At 27.1% G+C, this 21,973-nt stretch overlaps 1 protein-coding gene across 1 annotated transcript in view; it reads left to right on the top strand.

Annotated features, from left to right (window-relative positions):
* The first annotated feature begins 6,812 nt into the window (after positions 1 to 6,812).
* The window catches only part of LOC117179778 (transmembrane protein 35A), a 24,092-nt gene continuing 8,931 nt past the window's right edge, over positions 6,813 to 21,973 (top strand). The window contains exons 1-2 of the mRNA XM_033371878.1: positions 6,813 to 7,272; positions 17,777 to 17,915. Of these exons, the coding sequence (XP_033227769.1) occupies positions 7,156 to 7,272; positions 17,777 to 17,915 (256 nt within the window). The 5' untranslated portion in view covers positions 6,813 to 7,155. The remainder of the gene's footprint in view (positions 7,273 to 17,776; positions 17,916 to 21,973) is intronic.

Below are 21,973 nucleotides of genomic sequence, written 5' to 3'. Positions count from 1 at the left end.
ACCGTTTAATGACGCAAAGTATGGTGTTTCATTTTTTATTGAATTGAAGCTTTTATTTCTTAGAATAAATACCTTCTTTGGAATGAACACTATAAGACTAATTTTATTTTTGAAGCGCCGTATCTAGGAAGTATTCAGGTAAAATTTCAAGTAAAAATACCAAAAACTTAAAAAGTTATGAATTTTAGAGTGAAAGAAGTCATTTTTTAATTTTTTCCAAAAAGGATTTTTTTAAACTACTTTAAATTTCAAGAACTGTTATGAAACCTTTTCCTCCTTAAACTAGATAGATTAAACATCATTAATTGATTTTCTTGTAAAAAAAAACTATCCAATACCGTCGGCACAGCACACGTTTGCATACCCCTGGGTATATAACACCCAGTATGCTCTTTATGTAATGTTACGGAAGTGTGCCCTTTAAGGGTTAATTTAGGGTATTTGAAACCTCCTAATTTGTTAATTTGGGGGAGAGGGGGGGTAAAAATCGTACTGTTTGAATTAAAAATTCAGTTCAACTTTTAAACAACTAGCTATCAAATTTGTTTATGTTCAATCCAGAATGATGGATTTCCTACAAAAGATTCAAATTCTCAACCTGAAAGTATGAAGTTTCAACGAGAAAAAAAATAATTTCAATCAAAGCAGTTCAATTTTCAACTAAAGATATGAATCTCACCTAAATATATGAATCTTACACCCAAAACAACTTTAATAAAAATAATTTAACTCACAATAAAAGAGTTTAATTTTCAACATAAAAAGATTAATTTCAATAAAAAATTTCCAATTGTAGAAGACAAATTTTTGACAGAATACATGAATCTTCAACTAAATAGTTAAATTTTCACCTGAAAAAGAATCAATTTTTCAACAAAAAATTGAATAATTAAATTTTTAGTTAAAGAAAGAAATTTTCATACAATAAAGATATACTAATTTCCACAAAATAGTGCAATTTTCAAACAAACAAACAAAACTAATTTGTAACCAAAATGAATCTTCAACTAAAAAAATTGCTTTTTGGAAATTAATTCAACCTATGACCCCAAAATGTGAACCAAATCAGATCAATTCTCTATCAAAATAGTTCAATTTTGAAGCTAAAAAAATCAGATGTTTCACTCAAAGACGTAGATTTTGAACAAAAGGGAATTTTGAACCATGAAAGAAAAAAAGTTTGGTTAAGTTGTTGAATTTTCAAGACAAAAATACGAGCTTTCTAGAAAATAGGTGACATAAATATTTAAGCAAATAGTTGGATTTCCAATGAAGAATTTTTGAACTCAATAAATAACTTTTTAATTAAATATATCAATTTTGAACCAAATACATACATTTTTAACCAAATAGTTGAATTTTCAAACATGGAGAATAATTTTCAATCAAAATATAGGTGCTTTTTAAAGTAAATACATAGATTTCTAAACAAATAGTTCATTTTTTAAACTAGAAAAATTAATTTTTAACTAAAACTGAGCTAGTTATTTTTTTTATTAAAAAAAATGTATTACCAAAAATTAAACAAATCTCTGGCAAAAGTGTTGAATTTTCTACGAAATATTTGAATTTTTAACCGAATCCTATCGAATTTTCTACTGAAAAAAAAATAATTTTCAACAAAATGCATATATTTTTAACCCAATAGTTGAATTTTCAACCAAAAAGTAGCAAAAGACAAAAAAATTTAAAAGTTGAATTCTTAACGATAATCGAACAAAAAGATTAATTTTCATTTAAAATATTCAAAATTCCAATAAGAAAAATAGATTTTTGAATTTTCGATCCAGAATGATGAATTTTCGACAATAAAAAAAAAGATTCAATAAAATCCAATAAGAGTTTAATTTTTAACCTAAAAAGTTTAATTTTTAACACCAAATGTACAATTGTAGAAGACAAATTTTTAAGAACATGCATCAATTTTTAGCCCCGTATTTGAATTTCCAATCAAGATTTTTTACCCACAAAAACGAATTTTCAAATAAATAATCAAATTTTTAGTTTAAAAAATATCTCTAATTAACAAAAAATGGAATAGTTAAGTTTGTATTAAAAACTCTCTTTTTTAATTTAAAAGCGAACTTTTTGCAAAGCAGTCGAATTTTCATCTAAAAAATATGAAAGTTCAACAACAATAACAATAATTTTCGAGCAAATAGTTGAATGTTCATGCCAAAAAGACAAATTTTATTGAAAAAAGTTGAAATTTAAACCTGAAAATATAAGTTTTAAGAAATAAAATTAATTTCCTACGAAAAAAGTCGAATTTTGACCAAAAAATTGATTTTGTGGAGAAAAGACGAATTTTCATTAAAATGGATAACTTTCCGACTAAGAAAATAAGTTTTTCAGCAAAGACTTTTTTGACAATTTTTGAGCCAGAAAGACGAATTTTCTACAAAAAAAAAAAAGAATTTACATCAAAGCAATTCAATTTTCAAACAAAGATATGAATTTTGCCAAAATATAAATCTTATACCTAAAAATAACTTTAAAAAACATTTTAATTCTCAATAAAAGATTTTAGTTTTCAACAAAAAATGTATATATTTTAGAAAACAAATTTTTGACAAAATACATTAATTTTCAAAGAAACAGTTAAATTTTGACCTGAAAAATATCAATTTTTTAGCAAAAAATGAAATAGTTGAATTTTTCAGTTACAGAAAGAAATTTTCAAACATTAAAGGAAAGCTAATCTCAACAAAATAGTACAATTTTAAACAAAACAAAAAAAGATTTTTTAACCAAAATGAATCTTCAACTAAAAAAATTGTTTTATAGAAATTAATTCAACCTTCGACCCCAAAATTTTAAACAAACCAGATTAATTCTCTTTCAAAATATTTTAATTTTGAATCTAAAAAAATTAGATTCTTTACCAAAAGACGTAGATTTTGAAAAAAAAATTAATTTTGAACAAGAAAGAAAAAGATTTTTGTTAAATTGTTGAATTTTCAAGCAACAAAACCAGCTTTATAGAAAACAGGTGACATGCATTTTTAAGCATATAGTTGTATTTTGAACGAAGAATTTTTTAACTCAATAAATAAATTTTTGATCAAATATATACATTTTTAACAAAACAACAAACAATTGAATAATTAAATTTTCAGTTACAGAAAGAAATTTTCGAACAAAAAAGAAAAAAATAATTTTATCAAACTAGTACGATTAAAAAAAAAATTTTTAACCAAAATGACGCTTCAATTAAAAAAATGTTTTTTTTTTTTTTAGAAATTTTTTCAACCTTCGACCCCAAAATTTAAACCAAATCAGATTAATTCTCCATCAAAATAGTTCAATTTTGAACATAAAAAATCAGCTTTTTTACCAAAAGATGTAGATCTTGAAAGAAAAACAAAACGAATTTTTAACCAAGAAAGAAAAAAACTTTTGTTAAATTTTTGCATTTTCAAGCCAAAAATACGAGCTTTCTAGAAAACGGGTGACATAAATTTTCAAGCAAACAGTTGTATTTATAACGAAAAATGTTTTAACTGAATAAATCAATTTTTAACTAAATAGGGAAATCTTTAATCATGAAGATTAATTTTGTACCAACATTTTTAAACTAGAAAAATTAATTTTAAACTAAAACTAACAAAAATATTGATTTTCCACTCAGAAAAAAACGAATTTTCAACAAAATGCATACATTTTAAACCCAATAGTTGAATTTTCAATCAAGAAGTAGCAAATGACAAAAAAATATAAAAGTTGAAGTTTTAACGAAATAATTGAACCAAAAAATTAATTTTTATTTAAAACATTTTAAATTCCAATAAGAAAAACAAATTTTCTACTAAGCAGTTGAACTTTTTATCCAATTTTTTAATTATCGATCCAGAATGATGAATTTTCGACAAAAAAAAAGATGCAATAAAATTCAATAAAAAGGTTTAATTTTCAACCTAAAAATATTTTTTTTCAAACAAAAAAGAAAAACCAATTTGAACCAAGTTGTATTTCGAAAGAAGAATTTTTTAACTTAATAAATAGAATTTTAATAAAATATGTAAATTTTCAACCTAATATGTAAATTTTTAACCCAACAGTTAAATTATCAACAAAGAAAATTAATTAATTAAGTAATTCGAAATTTAAACCTGAAAATGTGAATTTTCTACAAAAAAATTGCATTTTCGAACAAATTGTTGAAATTCATGCCAAAAAGTTGAAATTTGAACACCAGAATATGAGTTTTTTACAACAACAAATTAACTTTCAACCAATCACTTTCATTTTGTAAGAACAAAATTTATATTCTATATTAAAGACGAATTTTTAACAAACTGCTTACATTTTTAATCCCACAGTTGAACTTTTCCAACAAAATTTCTTACCCGCAAAGACGATTTTTCAACTAAATAGTTAAATTTTTATTTTAAAAAATATTTTCAACAAAAAATGGAATAGTTAAGTTTGCATTGAAAAACATTGTTTACTTAGAAAATCGAATTTTTCACAAAGTAAAATTTTCATCTCGAAAATATTAATTTTCAACAAACAAAAATTAAGTTTTAGGTCAAAAAGTTGATTTCTTTTACCAAATTGTAGAACTTTAATGCCAAAAAGACGAATTTTCAAACAAACAGTTAAATTTTTCTTCTAAAAATTTATATAAATGGAATAATTAAGTTTTATTTGAAAAACATTTTTGATTTAGTCAAGACAATTTTGTACAAAGCAATCGAATTTTCATCCCGTAAATATGAAGTTTCAACAAGAAAAATAGAATTTTTGAACAAATTGTTGAATTTCATGCCAAAGGGACGAACTTTCTTTAAAACAGTTGAAATTTGAATCCGAGAATTTGCGTTTTTAAGAGCAATCAAATGTTTGTAACCAATTCATTGCGTTTTTTAACAAAAAAAATTATTTTCTACAGAAAAGACAAATTTTTAACAAAATGCATAAAGTTTTAACCCCATAGTTGAATTTGCAACGAAGATTTTTCACCGATAAAGTCGACCTTTCAACTAAATAGTTAAATTTTTAGTAAAAAAAATATCGCTTTTTAACAAAAAATTGAATAATTAAGTTTCTATTAAAAACAGTAATTTTTTATTTAAAAGCGATCTTTTTACAAGGCAGTTGAATTTTCATATCAAAAATATGAATTTTCAACAACAAATTTTCGACCAAATAGTTAAATTTTCATGCGAAAAAGACGAATTTTATTTATTTTTAATTAAAATTTGAACCTGAAAATATAAATTTTCAGAAGGAAAGTTAATTTTCTACCAAAAAGTCGAATTCTGACCAAAAAAATTGATTTTCTGGAGGAAAGACGAATTTTTAATTAAATGCATAACTTTTAGACAAAGAAAACTAATTTTTCAACAAAAAGACGAATTTTCAACCAAATAGTTTAATTTTTAGTCTAAAAAATATCACCTTTTAACCAAAAATGAAACAGTGATTCGAATTTTTCACAAAGTTCAATTTTCATTTCGAAAATGTAAATGTGCATTAAAAAATTAAATTTTTTCCCGAATAGCGGAATTTTTTACCAACGTGTTGAAATTGAATTCTAAAAAGACGAATTTTCTTGAAAAAAGTTGAAATTTTAACCCGAGAATATGAGTTTTTAACAAACAAAAATCAATTTCCAAACAAAGAGTTGAATTTTTTATTTAAAATATTGATTTTCTACTGAAAAAACGAATTTTTAACAAAATGCATATTTCGTAATCCAATAATTGAATTTTTAGTCTAAAAAATATTAAAATGGAATAGTTAGTTTGAAATTAAAAACATTTTTAATTCAGTAAAGAGAATTTTTTACAAAGCCACAAAAAAATTTGTTTACCAAAAAAGACAAATTAAAAAAAAGATACATTTTCATTCGGAAAATCTGAATTTTCAACAAGAAGTTCATTTTCAACCGACATATTTTGATTTTTAACCAAAAAGGATGCAATTTTTACAAAAAAATATGCATGTTCAAATTAAAAGAAGAAATGTTCAGCAAAACAGTTGAATTTTCAACCGAAAAAGACTTTATAATCAAATTGTTGTATTTTAAAGAAAATAATTAAATTCCCAACGAAATAAAACCATTTTTAACCAAAAAAGATTAATTTTAACATGAAATTTAATAGCTGACTTCTTAACCCAAATTAATAAACATCCATTTTGAATTTTCAATAAAGAGTAAGTAAATACTGGAAATTGTTCTAAGAAAATAATAACTGACAAATAACTGTTTAAAAAGATTATTTATATGTATAATAAATAAATATTTTGAATTACTGTTTACTGATTTACAGACTTGAGATCTTACGTAAAAAAATGGGTTAGACCACCTACCCCATTTAAAATAGTGTACAAAAATTGTTAACCCCTCCCCCCAGCTATAAAATTTATATAATTTATGCACGGCCGCTAACGGCTATTTTATATTTGCAACCGGATATTTCTCCGGGGAAAATTTGTGAACACCCTGAAAAAATAGATAATCCTAGGTCTGGATTTCACAAGAAAGTTCTCATCCCCTAAAATTCGTTCACGAATCGCCCCTATTCTTATTTTATTCTCGACTCGAAAGTATTGTATTCCTGTGCTTCTGTGGGGCCCTAGGCCCTAGGGCGCTTTCCAGTCCCAACCCACCAATAATGTAACGATTTCCAAGAAGGGGAACTCCCAAAGGGTAGTTCCACGTCTCCATAGTAGGGGGTGCGACGGCACACATTCGAGGCGTCGGCGTCGCTCCACTGTGTTTCTCTGATTGACTGACGTCACAAGGCGCCGAGCGTCCCCGTGGTTTGCGCTGTCGCGACGACGACGACGACGACGACGACGACGACGACGTCGTCGAAACATGGACGTTATCAATAATAGCGCGAGCGACTGAGTGACAATTTTTCCACCATTTCCCCCCCGGTTTCAAAATGCTAGTCTAAAATCAAAAAACAACCCCCTCGTGAAAGAGGAAGAAAAAAAGGGCAAAGGGACAAGTGGTTGGTGACTATCGATTTCCCTCGAATCGTTTTTTCCTAATCTAATAATATTCTTACGCGCCGAGGAATTGTAACGAGGCAACAGAAGTGCTGGGCTTTCGATCCGAATTGATTTCTCGTGGTGAATATTGTGTCGTTGTGAACAAGTTCCGAAGCTTTTGGGACACTCACTGAGTGAGCGGAACCTATGAAGATGGGTTCGATTGTCTTGAAATCCTTATCAGTCCTGCTGGGCATTTTTTTTGTTTTTGTGGGGACCATGAAACTAACCTCGCACATCAGTAAAGACCTTCATAAAGACCTGGTGAGTAAGAACCACGTTGCACTTTGACGTGAGAGGGGAGTTATGTAATTGGGACTCGAGACGTCAGAGGGATTTTTTTTTTGAGCTCTTCTTAAATATTATGTAAGGACAGCGTGGGACGTGGCGGTGACAAGAGAGACGAAATTAAAGTCGTTTACAACAGTTTTAGAACATACGCGGATTCTATTTGTACGAAATTGCACATTCACGGGATGCGCTTATATTTGAAGGGCGACAGTACTAAACTAGACGGGACAACTGGAAAACTCTGAAAAATAAAATTCCCGATAATTTAAAATTCCTGAATTGAAAAATTACCAAATAATAAAATTCCTCAAAGAAAATTGCGGAATTATAAAGTACCCGAAATATAAAAATCTCTGATTTCAACAAGTGAAGATATTTTGTTCATAAATATTATTTATGGATTAAAAATAGAATAATTAAATATTAATTTAACATGACAATAATTGAAAAAAAATTTTTACCCAGAAAAATGTTTTTTAATTATTGCTATTTTAAATTAAATAATAATCTGGGGCGGCTGAAAATTTCCGAAAAATAAAACAAATTCTCGAATAATAAAATTTCGGAACAGTTCATAATATTATCGAATTTGAAAAATCCCAAATAATAAAGTATCCGAACTAGAAAATTTCCCAATTATAAAATCACCTAATATAAACAATTAATTATTTTATAAATAAAAAAATAGATATAATATCTAATTTAATTAATTTTTAAAATAGAAAAATTGTTTAAATTCCGGAATGTTATAATTCGAGAGTTTTCTTTTCAGGAATTTTATTATTCTGGAATATTCAAATTCCAAAATATCAAAAGCTTTCGGGAATTTTGAAATTTGGCAATATTATAAACATTGGGAAATTTTATTATCAGGGAATTTTCCAAATCAGAAATTTTATTATCCGAAAATTTTTCAAATTCGGCAATATTCTAAACTTTCTATAGAATTCGGCAATATTATGAACTGTCGGGAATTTAAAAATTCGGGAATAATCTAATCTGATCGAGAATTTTATTATGCGCAATTGTCCAAATTAGGAATTTTCAAATTCGGGAATATTATAAACTCTCGGGAATTTTTAAATTCGGGAATATTATAAACTCTCGGGTATTTTTTAATTCAGCAATATTATAAACTCACAGTAATTTTAAACTTCGGCAATATTATAAGTAGTTGCGGATTTTTTATTTCGAAATTTTTCAATTCAAGAATTTTATTATGCGGGAATTTTCCAAATTGGGAATTTTATGATGCGGAAATTGTCCAATTCAGGAATTTCATTATGCAGGAATTTTCAAATTCGGGAATATTATATACTCTCGGGAATTTAAAAATTCGGCAATACTATAAACTCATGGGAAATTTAAAGTTTGGCAATATAATAAACAGTTGAGAATTTTCCAATTAAGGAATTTTCCAATTCGGGAATTTTGTTATGCTGGAATTTTAAAATCCGGTAATAATCTTATCCGTTCTGGAATCTTCCAATTCGGGAATTTTATTATGCGGGAATTGTCCAAATCAGGAATTTTCAAATTCGTGAATATTATAATCTCTCGGGAATTTTTAAATTCGGGAATATTATAAACTGTCGGGAATTTTTAAATTCGACAATATTATAAATTCACAGTCATTTTAAAATTCGGCAATATTATAAACTATTGGGAATTTTATTATTCGGAAATTTTTCAATTCAAGAATTTTATTATGAGGGGATTTTCCAAATCAGGAATTTTATTATGCGGAAATTGTCCAATTCAGGAATTTCATCATGCAAGATTTTTTTAATTCGGGAATATTATAAACTCCCGGGAATTTTAAAATTTCACAAGACTATAAGCTTATGGGAATTTTAAAATTCGGTAATATTATAAACAGTTAAGAATTTTATCATTCGGAAATTTTTCAATTCAAGAATTTTATTATAAGGGAATTTTCGAATTCGGGAATTTATTATGCGGGAATGTTTTAACTCGGCAATATTATAAACTCACGGGAATTTTAAGATTTGGGAATTTTATTAAGCAGAAATTTTAAAATTCGGTAATACTAAAAACTTTCGGGAATTTTATTATTCGGGAATTATCCAATTCGGAAACTTTATTATACTGGAATTTTCAAATTCAGCAATATTATAAACTCTCGGAAATTTTATTATACGGGAATTTTGAGATTCGGCAATATTATAAACTGTCGGGAATTTTATTACACGCTAATTTTTAAATTTTATAATTTTATTATGCGGGCATTTTCCAATTCAGGAATTTTATTATGCGAAAATTTTCAGCTTCGGCAATCTTAAAAACTTTCAGGAATCTCATTATTCCGGAATTTTAAAATTCGGTAATGTTATAAACAGTGGGGAATTTTCCACTTTGGGAATTTTATAATGTGGGAATTTTAAAATTCGGTAAAAATCGAATCTGTTCGGGAATTCTATTATTCGGGGATTTTATTATGCAGGAATGTTCAAATTCGAGAATATTTGAAACTCTCAGGAATTTTAAAATTCGCCAATATTATAAACTCACAGGAATTTAAAAATTTGGGAATTTTAGTATGCGGAAATTTAAAAATTCGGCTATATTAAAAAATTTCGGGAATTTTATTATTTGGGAATTATCCAATTCGAAAATTTTATTATACTGGGATTTTCAAATTCAACAATATTATAAACTCTCGGAAATTTTATTATTCGACAAATTTTGAGATTCGGCAATATTATAAACTGTCGGGAATTTTATTACACGCTAATTTTTAAATTTTGTAATTTTATTATGCGATCAATTTCCAATTCAGGAATTTTATTATGTGAAAATTTTCAACTTCGGCAATCTTAAAAACTTTCAGGAATTTTATTATTCCGGAATTTTTAAATTCGGAAATATTATGAACAGTGGGGAATTTTCCACATCGGGAATTTTATAATGTGGGAATTTTCCAATTCGGGAATTTTTAAATTCAGTAAAAATCGAATCTGTTCGGGAATTTTCTTATTCGGGGATTTTATTATGCAGGAATATTCAAATTCGGGAATATTTGAAACTCTCAGGAATTTTAAAATTCGCCAATATTATAAACTCACGGGAATGTTTAAATTCGGAAATTTTCCTATTCAGGAATTTTATAATGCGGAAATTTTCAAATTCGGCAATATTAAAAACATTCCGGAATTATCCAATTAGGAAATTTTATTATACTGGCATTTTTGAGTTCGGCAATATTATAAACTCTCGGGAATTTTATTATTAGGCAATTTCGATATTCGGCAATATTATAAACAGTCGGGAATTTTATTACGCGATAATTGATAAATTTCGGAATTTTATTATGCGGTAATTTTCAAATTCAGGAATTCTATTATGCGTATATTTCCAAATTCGGCAATCTTAAAACCTTCGGCAATTTTATTATTCCGAAATTTTAAAATTCGACAATATTATGAACAGTCGAGAATTTTGTTATTGGGGAGTTTTCTAATTTAAAAATGTTATTATGAGGGAATTCTCCAATTCAGGAATCTTATTATGCGGAAATTTAGAAATTCGGCAATATTAAAAACTTTCGGGAATTTTATTACGCGGAAATTAAAAAATTCGGTAATAATCTAATCTGTTCGGGAATGTTATTATACGGGAATTGTCAAATTCAAGAATTAATTACATTATGCGGAAATTTTCAAATTCGGCAGTATTAAAATTCTAGGGAATTTTTTTATTCAGGAATTTTCCATTTCGGGAATTTTTTAATTTATTATTTTATTACTCGGGAATTTTATAATTCATTATTTTATTACTTGGGAATTTTACAATGTCCGGAATTTTATTTTTCGGAATTTTTCAGCCGTACCCATAATTTTAGAAACTTTAAACATTAAAAAATTTTTAAAAAATAAAATATTTAATTATTGTATTCTTAATAAATAAATAATATTGATAAAAATCATCTTTTTTGGTTTAATTAAAATATTCTTTTTTTTAAATAAAAATATTTACAGATTGAAAATTCATCGGTTTGGTTGAATATTGAACTGCATTCTTAAAAATTATTATTTTTTTCTTGAAAATTTTTTGTGTTAGTGGAAAATTCTACTGTGTGATTGCAAATTCAACGTTGTTTTTAAAAATTTCATCTTCTGTTTTGGAAATTTAACGATTTGGAAGAAAATTCAACTGTTTTGTAGAAAATTTAACTTTTGTGTATAAAATTTAACAGTTTTGTAGACAACATTTTTTGTATAAAAATTAAACATTCCATTTTTGTTAAATAATAAATCATTTAGTTTCGAAACTCAACTATTTGGTTAAAAAACGATGAAATCTATTAAAAATTCGTTTTTATGGTAGAAAAGTAATCTCCTTGGTTTGAAATTCATCTTTTGGATTGAAAATGTAATTGTTTATTTAAAAATGCAATTGTTCTGTAGAACTGGATTCTTGATTTTTTTTGTTTCATGACGTAGAAGATTTATTTAATTTCATTTATTTGAGATTTTAGTTGAGAGTTCATCTCGTTGGTTGAAAATTGATATTTTTAGTTTAAGTATTCACCTATTTTTTTGAAAATTAATGAAAATAAAAAAAACCATTTTTGTTACATAATTGAACTTTTTAGTTGCAAAAATCAAATATTTGATAAAAAATAGATGTAATTTATTGAAAATTCGTTTTTTTTTGTAGTAAATTAATCTCCTTGGTTGAAAATTTAACTTATTGGTTAAAAATTTATGTTTTTGTAGAATGTATCTTTTTTGTGAAAAAATTAATCTTCTTGGTAGGAACCTCATCTTTTCGATTGAAGATGTAATTGTTTGTTTGAAAATTCAAGTTTTTTGTAAAAACATCGTCGAATGGCTTCCTTAAAATTTTTGTTGCTTGATTTAGAAGATTTATTCTTTATTTATTTATTATTATTGTTTTGTAATTTATTTAATTTCATTACTTCACGATTTTAGTTTAGAATTCACCTGTTTGGTTGAAACTTTAATTAGTTTGATTAAAATATATTTTTAGTTGTTAAAAATTATATTTTTATGTGAAAATCTTATTACTTGATTAAAAATTCAACTTATTTGTAGAAATTCATTAAAACAATTTGGTACAAAATCCAACTGTTTTGTAACAAAAACATTTTTTAAAATGAAAATTTAACTATTTATTTTCAGTTAATAAATGATCTTTTTTGGTTTCAAAAATTAACATTTTGGTTGAAAATTTATCGAATTTCTGAAAAATTAATCTTGTTGGTAAAAGATTAATCTCCTTATTTGAAATTTTAACTATTTGGTTAAAAATGTATGTATTTTGTTGAGAATTCATCTTTTTTATTAGAAAATTATTGTCCCTGCTTAAAAATTCATCTTCTCGATTGAAAATTCTTCTTCTTTGAAGAAAATTGAAGTATTTTGTAGAAAAATCATCTTTTTGGCATGAAAAATTCAAAATTTTGAATGAAATTTATTGTCTCTCTTGACTGAAAAATATTTTTGGTAATAATATCGAGTTGAACTATTTTGCTAATTCATCAGTAATAATTGAATTCATGAAAAAATTAAGAGGACAAAAAATTACGTATAATATGGGGGGGGGGGGGGGGGGGGGGGGGGAGACTTACAGGCCCCAACGAAGAGGCGCAAGTAGTTCAAAATTCGATAAAACAAAACTTTACGTAATTTACGCACAGCCCCAAAGCGTCCAAAGTTCAATTGCACTGGAACCTGGATTTCCGTAAGCTGGATTTTTGAGTTCTTAGAATCTCTGTCCTCACCAATCGGATGATGAGGGGAACCGCGGGATCAAGTGAGAAGTGGTTTTTTGTCAAGCGTGACTAACAGCACGAGAGTCGCACTCTCAGCGCGCCAGTTGCATCAGGTTGCGTCATGCGTCCATATCCAACATAAATTCTTTTAATTTATTTATTTTGTTGATTTTTGGTTTTCAAATTTGATTCCTTATATTAGATCACTATTTACTTTCTCAATTAAACTCAATTTTTATTTGAAAACATTTTTTGGTCGTTTTGTCTCTCCTCTTTAGCCTCTTCTTTACTATGGGAGTAAAATAGATTTGTTCATTTTGTGTCAGTCGAAGACCTATAGACTCGGAGAGATAATAAAATATGAACAGTAAATGAATAATAGCTACAACCCCGTTGAAGGAAAGTTACAACTTAATTTATGAAATATAGTAGAGTAGAGCAAAAGCAATATCTTGCCATGTCGCGTGACACCTTAGGAATGACGAGTTGACAACTAAACTACGTTAAACTGAAAATTAACCACCTTGAACTGAATGAACGCCTTCCAAGAAGTCTGTAAGCCTTCTGCCAATTCAACTTGACCGACGTTAATGATTTTCTGATTTTACGAGTTACTGTTTGGAACTATTAACAAAAAAGCTTCTCAAGCTGAGATTCTTTTGAAAAATCCAATTACCTCTGTAGAAACTAATTAAAAAAAAGAAAACTAGAATATTAATTTACTACGAGAAAAGACGAATTTTTAACTTAAATGAATCTTCAACCCAAAATAAATAAATTTGTTACAAAATATGTAGATGAATTTGCAAACGAAGGAAATGAATTCTTAATCACAAATTTAAGATTCGATATTTTAGCTAAGAAATATTTTAATTTCAAATCAAAACAAGTTTAAGTTCATCAAAAAAATACGACCTTTCTACAAAATACAGTGAAATCCTTCAATAGCCCTCCCTTCTATAGCCTTTCCAGGAATTGACGCCGCGCCGCATGTAGGTGTAGCGGGAGCTGCGCGGGGTGCACGGGATCTACGGTTGTCACTCAGGCGAGCACTCCGCCGTGAACAAATAGAAGTGGAGCGGGCTTTAATGAGGTAGTTCCCACCCACCCTCAGCCCCAAAATCGGCGCTATCGTAAAGTTTCACTGTAGTTGATTTTTCAACCAACTGTTGAGTTTTCGAACCAAAATTGCGAATTTTCGGAAGAAAAAAAGAGTTGAATTTGGAACATTAAAATATGAATTACCAACGAAAAAGTTAATTTTTAACTAATTAGTTTAGTTTTCAATCCAAAAAGAGAATTTTGCAACATTATAGTTGAGTTTTCCATTAAAAAAATGAATTCTCAACCAAAAATTTAATATTTGATATTTTAACAAAAAAAGATTTTCGTTTTTAATAAAAAATAGTTGAATTTATCAACAAAATAGTTCAGATTTCAATAAAAAAAGAGACATTTTCACAATAATAGTTGAGTTTTTAATAAAAAAATATGAATCCTCAACCAAAAATGTAACATTTAATATTTTAAACAAAAAATATTTTCATCTTAAATAAAAAATAGTAGAATTCATCAACAAAATACTTTTCAGCCAAACTGTTGAATTTTCAAGTCAAAAATTCCAAATTTTCTGAAAAAAAGCAGTTAAACTTTCAACCCTAAGATATAATTTATAAAAAAAAGATTAATTTTTATCTAAGTAGTTGAATTTTCAAGCAAAAAACACAACCAAAGAAATGAATTTTCAATGTTTATCCCCAAACGAAGAATCTTTAACAAATTTGTTGATTTTGTAACAAAATAATTAAATTGACAATCAATTAATAGTAGTTTCAACAATGAAAAATAATTTGCAGTAATCCTGAAAATAAAACCAAGAATCCAACGACCAAATTTGTACAACCTCCATAAAATGTTCCCATTGACATTTGAAAGAGATAACCAGATAAAAATGTAATATTCCTCTTTTTTCATTTTTTTCTAAAAGGGATAATTTTTCCTTTTCTTTTTTTGGAAAAAACTGTTATCTTTTTCAAATTTCAATGGGAACATTTTATGGTGTTTGTCAAAATTTTGGTCGTTGGATTCTTGGTTTTATTTTCAGGATTTTTGCACATTGATTTGATTATTTAAAATGATTATTTTTAAATTTCTTTAATTGAATGAACAATAAATCCTCAACGTGAGTCGTGATATTTTAACTATGAAATATTTTTATTTTAAATCAAAAATAGTTGAATTCATAAAAAAATACAATTTTTATTAATAATCAGCAACAAATTTAATTTCTTGCTAAATAATTGAATTTTCAGTACAAAAAGACGAATTTTTTTACATCAAAATCACATTTTCATCCAAAAACATGATTTTCAATTAAAATGATGAATTTTCAAAACAAAAAAAATCAAGCCGAAAAGACGAATTTTTTACAAAAATGTTGAGCAATAACCAAAAAAGAAATTTTTTTTTCAAGATTTTAAACAATTAATTCCATTCTTCCAATAAAGTCTAATTTTCAACAAAATATTTGAAATTTCAATTGAAAAAAATGAATACTCAATCAAAAATGTACGATTGATATTTTAACCAAAAACTATTTTCATTTAAAAAAAAAATTTGAACTCATCAACAAAGGAAGACTTTTCAGCAAAAGAGTTTATTTTTCAACCAAACTGTTGAATTTCCAAGTCAAAAATTCCAAATTTTCTTTTGATAAACTGTTAAACTTTTAACTCAAAAATATGAATTGTCAGCAAAAAAGATAATTTTTAATTAAATAGTTCAGTTTTCAATCCAAAAAGACGAATTTTCAGCATATTGGTTAAATTTTTAACCCAAGCGATGATTTTCAGATAAAATGATTAATCTTAAAAAAAATGAATTCTCAAGCTGAAATGTCGATTTTTCTACAAAAATGTTAAGTATTAACCAAAAAGGAAGAATTTCTCTCAACACTTAAACCAGTTAATTGAATTCATCCAAGAAAGTCTAATTTTCAACAAAATCGTTCAATTTTCAATAAAAAAAATATTAATCCTGAACCAAAAATATAATATTTAATATTTCAACCAAAAATATTATAATTTTGAATAAAAAAGAATTTAAGTTCATAAAAAAGACATTTTAACAAAATAGTTGAATTTCCAAACAAACTGTTGAATTTTCAAAGCAATAATTCCGAATTTTCTGAAAAAAGCAGTTGAATTTTCAACCCGAAAATATGAATTATCAACGAAAAAGTTAATTTTCAACTAAATAGTTGAATTTTTAACCCAAAGAGCAAAATTTTCAACATAATCAGTATATTTTCAAACAAAGGGATTATTTTCAACTAATCCGATGAATCATTAACAACAACAGAATAAGTTTGCAAGCTCAAAAGACTAACTTTTTAACGAAATTTTGAGTAGTAACCTATAAAGAAGAATTTTTTTCAAAAACTTGAACAATTAATTGAAGTTATAAAATAACCAAAATAACCAAAAATTATTTAAATTTGAAATAAAAAAATATTTAAATTAATAAAAAAAACGACTTTTCAACAAAATTGATTATTTTTCAACCAAATTATTACATTCTTAAGCTAAATTTACGATTATTCTTGGAAAAAATAGTTGAATTTCCAACCTTAAAATATAAATGTTTGGTTGAAATATCAATTATTTTGTTGCAAATTCATATTCTTTTGGATGAATTCAAACGTTTTTTATTGAAAGTAAAACTATTTTTTGGTTAAAATATTAAATATTAAGTTTCTGGTGGAAACTTAATATATTTTATAGGTGAGGATTCAAGTATGTTGTTGAAAATTCGATTTAAAAAAATTAAATTCAACCCTTTTTTTATTTGTAATTAATTTTTTTTAATATCAACTATTACACGTTTTTTTCAGAATCCATTTTTTGGTTGAAGCTTGGTTAAGAGTTGAACTACTTTGTTACCAATTTATTTTTTGTTTGTTGAAGATACATATTTTTGGTTAAGGGATCAACTTAAAGCAATTATAATTGTATTTAATATATTATAAATATTAATTTTATTTAAAACAATTTATTAATTTATTAGTTAACTATTAATTAATTTAGCATGTGAAGTCTGTAACCTCTATGCAAATGTTTATGATCTCGACAATGTCCTTCAAATTTACAAAATTACTAAATACATCGTTTACGAAATATTTGAAACTGAAATCATCATCTCTTTTAAATTGGGTCAAAATGCTCTATTTTAAATTTTCAGAGATTTTTCAAATTTAAGGGGGAAAATACGTAAATACGCTTTTAGAACATATTTTTCAGCAGTAAATAAAAATTCTTGTTTCTAATAATAAATCCTACGTTTCAAGATCTCAATACGTAAATATAAATATTTTCGCGAACTGCTAAACTATCCCTCGTTTAGCAATTGAAAGCTCAAAATATTAATTATACATTATTTATCAAACATTCGACGCAGCTGTCATATTTGTTTGTTTTTGTTAGAGAGAAATTGCTTGGCTTTTAGAAACTCGTAAATGAAATTTTATTCGACATTGTGTTATGTATATAAAATGAATGTCAGACAAATTCTGAAGTTTCTCCGTCGCACCAGCTATTTTGGTGGCCCATTGCCACAGTCGAGTACAGTGGCAGCTGAGTACTTGGGAAATGGCCAATTAAGTCGATTTGTTGTCTAGGCATAATTTCATTGAAAACTGCTTTTCCTATCCTTTTTTTTCAGAGAAAAGAGTACGTCAAATATGCCAAGGTTTTTCCTCTTGCGAGCACCCTGGACTTCAAGGTTCCGAGCAAGTGGTACAGGAGGGTCGTGGGATCTTTGGAAATTATTTGCGGAATCGCCATGGCAGTTGTGCCCAGTCGTACGTTTACAAAAATAATCATTTTCTAGTCTTTATTCACTTGTTTCGCATTTTTTCGCTTCATTCGAAAAGAGTTTTTATAAAACAAACAAAAAATTAATTCAGCGATTCTCTGTGCTTAAAAATGGAAGGTCCTACTGGAAGTCAAAATATAGGTATCCAATCTTTTTGAATGATTTCGAATCTTTATGATAGAATGAGATAGAGAAAATATATCCCATTATATCTCTATGTCAATCTAAATTCACGTCTATCTTTTTCAATACCCTATTTTTTATCACATTCTATCCTTTATCTATCAACGTTAATCTTTTTCTATCTCTTTGTCATTCTAAACTTCCGCCTTATCTTTTTCTATATATTTGTTGATCTGAATTCATGTCTATCTTTTTTAATTTCCTCTTATCTATCTCATCCAATCCTTTATCTATCCACGTAAATCTTTTCATATCTCTTTTTTAATCTGAATTCATGTCTATCCTTTTCAATCTCCTCTTTTCTATCTCATCCTTTACTTTTCCTACATATATCAATGTCTATCTTTTTCTACCTCTTTCTCAATCTGGATTCATGTATATTTTTTCAATCCTTTCTCCTCTATCTCATCCTATTCTTTATCTATCCACGTACATATTTTGCTAACTCTCGACAATCTAAATTTACGTTTATCTTTTTCAGTTTGCCCTTCTTGATCTCATCCTACCCTACCTCTATCATCATCTAACTTTTTCTATATCTTTGTTAGTCTGAGTTCATGTTTATCTTTTTTAATATTCTCTTATCTATCTCTTCCAATCTCTCGACAGTCTAAAGTTCCATCTAACTTTTTCACTCTGTTCTTCTTTATCTCATTCTATCCTACGTATATCATCATCGATCTTTTTCTATCTTTTTGTTAATCTGAATTCAGATCTATCTTTTTCAATCCCCTCTTCTATAACATACCTTATCCTTTATCTATCTACGTGCATCTTTTGCAATCTCTCTGTAAAATTTATTTTCCGTCTACCTTTTTTAATCCCCTCTTCTCTATTTCATCATACACTACATCTATTAAAGTCTATCTTTTTTGTATCTCTTTGTCAATCGAAATTCACGTTTATATTCTTTAATGCTCTCTTCTCTATCTCACCCTATACTTTCTCTATCCACGTTAATCTTTTTCTATCTTTCTGGCATTCTAAATTCCCATCTATCTTTATCAATATCCTCTTCTTTATCGCATTGTATGAATCATCTATATCAACGTTTATCCTTTTTTATCTATTTTTTAATCTTATCCTATCCTATACGTCTATCAACGTCTATCTTTTCTTTCTCTTTTCTAATCTAAATTCACGTATATCTCTTTCGATCTCTTCTTCTATATCTCACCCTATCCTTCATCTATCCACGTCGATCTTTTACTTTCTCTCTGTCAATCTAAATTCCCGTTTATCTTTTTTAATCTACTCTTTTCTATTTCACCGCATCCTACATCTATCAACGTTTATCTTTTCCTGTGTCTTTGTTAAACCTAAATTCTATTCACGTCTATCAGCCTCTATCTTTTTCTATTCCTTTTTTAATCTGAATTCATTTCTATCCTTTTCAACCCCCTATTCTATATTTCACCCTATCCTTAGGTTATCCTCATCACCTTATCCTTAGGTAAACCTTTAATACCTGTCTGTCAATCTAAATTTCCATCTATCTTTATCAATACCCTATTCTCTGTTTCATCCTATACTTATTCTATCCACCTCTATCTTCTCTATCTCATTCAATTCTTTATCTATTCATGTCAATATTTTTCTACTTCTTTGGCAACCTAAAGTCCCGTTCATGAATTTAAATCTCCCTTTCTTTATCTCATCCTATCCTACGTATTTAAATGTCCATCTTTTTCAAAACCCTATTCTCTATCTCATCCTATATTTTATCTATCTACGTCAATATTTTTCTGTCTCTGTGATAATTAAATTTTCCATGCATCTTTTTTAATTTCATCTTCTAAATTCACGTCTATCTTTTTCAATACCCTCTTCCCTTTTACTATCTAATTTTCAATCTAAATTTCCTCTTCTAAATCTCACCTATTCACGTAAATCTCTTACTACCTGCCTGCCAATCTAAATAGCCGTTTATCTTTATCAAGGCCCTCTTCTCTGTAACACCCTATACTTAGTCTATTTTCGTCAATCTTCTACTATCTCTCTGTCAATAAAAACTCCCCTTGTATCTCTTTTAATCTTTTCTTCTCTACCTCATCCAATCCTTCATCTATCCATGTCAATATTTTTCTATATTTATCTTAATCTAAATTCCCGTCTATCTTTTCCAATATTTTTTTCGTTATCTAATCCTACCCTTTATCTATCCACATCTATCTTTTTCAATAACCTCTTCTCTATTTCATCCTATATTTCATCTGTCCACGTCAAAATTTTTCTTGTCTCTCGGTTAATTTAATTTTCCATCTATCTTTTTCAATCTATTCTTCTCTATCTCATCCTATCGTACCCCTATCGACTCTGATCTTTTTCTATCTATTCTTTAATCTAAGTTTATTTCTATCTTTGGTAATACCCTCTTCTCTATCTCATCCTATGACTGGATCTGTCAACGTCTATCTTTTTGTCTCTTTTTCAATCTAAGTTTTTGTCTATCTTTCTCAATCTTCTCTTCTCTATCTCATCCTATCATTTATCTATCCACTTCAACTTGAAGGTTTTTCCGCTATGTGCCTGATGGTAAAACTAATCAACAATTTAATTCAATCTATTGGGCCTATTAGTATAGAGGCCCGGAAAACCGTTTTGCTAAGTTCGAAAAAATCATCTATAAAAATAAATTTGAAGTATGTATCTTTCTAATACCTGGTCAACGTCAAATTAATTTCTTTGATAAATGCTCCGAGTTTTTAGTGGATTCCCCAATTTTAAGAGATGGAAAATAATAAGAGTGCTCAATCGCGGAAGATAGAAAAAAAGATAGGCAAAGATTAATATTTATATTAGAGAGAAGGAATGAAGTAAAAAAAGATAAGGGTTCTCGGTTACGAAAGATTGAAAAAGATTGAAATTCGTAACAGATAGATAAGCTAAATGGTAGAAAAAATTTTAAAAAATACAAAATGAAATAAAAGTAGAGAAAGGGATAGAAAATGATTGAGATTTGGTATAGGAAAAGATAGCGTTTTAGCGATGCAAAGTGACCAATTGAGAGACATTGAACAGTTCTTTCTTTTTTTTTATATTCCCTAATTTATATCTTTTTCCATCTTTCTTATTTCAGCAGGGAAGGCTGATTTTTTAATTTCAGACCATTTCCTGCCCTTTTTAGGGAACGTGCATAAATCAATGTCAAAATATAGTCATAATAGCCAAAATCATTTCTTACGTAAGATATTTTGACTCCTGTGAAACACTAAAAGACAAAGGATGAACACTTTGGTAGAAAATTCAAATATTGAGTCGAAAGATGAACAACTTTGTTAAAAATTTATTTTTTAAATAGAAGATTCATCATTTTAGTTAAAAATACATTACTTTGATAAAAAATTTAACTATTTTATTAAAATTTTTTATCAATAGAAAACAAAATTCAACCAAATTTTTGAATTTTCAAGCCAAAATCCCGAATTTTTTTTACAAAATATTTAAATTTTAACTCATAAAATATGAATTTCCAACTATAAAACGATCAGCTTCCAACGAATAATAGAACAGTTAAACTTTCAGTTATAAAATTAATTTTTAACGAAAAAAAACTGGAACAGTTAAGTTTTCAATTAAAAAACTTAATTTAGAAAAAAAAACATATTTCAAACCAAAATATTATTTTTCAGTTAAAATATATTTAACTATATAACATATATTAAAATACAAAGGAATTTTTTACAAACAAAAAATACGTATTTTCCACAAAACAATTAAATTTTTAACAAAAATGTTCATTTTCACCTATACAGTTCACTTACCTACGAGGGTAGTTCAATAAGTCCTTAGAATGACCAACAGATGGCGCGCGAATCGCTCCAAATCATCTGTTTTCAGTCAGCACCACTCCCGACTAGA

This window comes from Belonocnema kinseyi, chromosome 9, assembly GCF_010883055.1.
Source record: "Belonocnema kinseyi isolate 2016_QV_RU_SX_M_011 chromosome 9, B_treatae_v1, whole genome shotgun sequence".
NCBI classification, from domain to species: Eukaryota; Metazoa; Arthropoda; class Insecta; order Hymenoptera; family Cynipidae; genus Belonocnema; species Belonocnema kinseyi.
The sequence above is the reverse complement of the archived record's forward strand: the minus strand, read 5'-3'. Positions and strand labels throughout refer to the sequence as shown.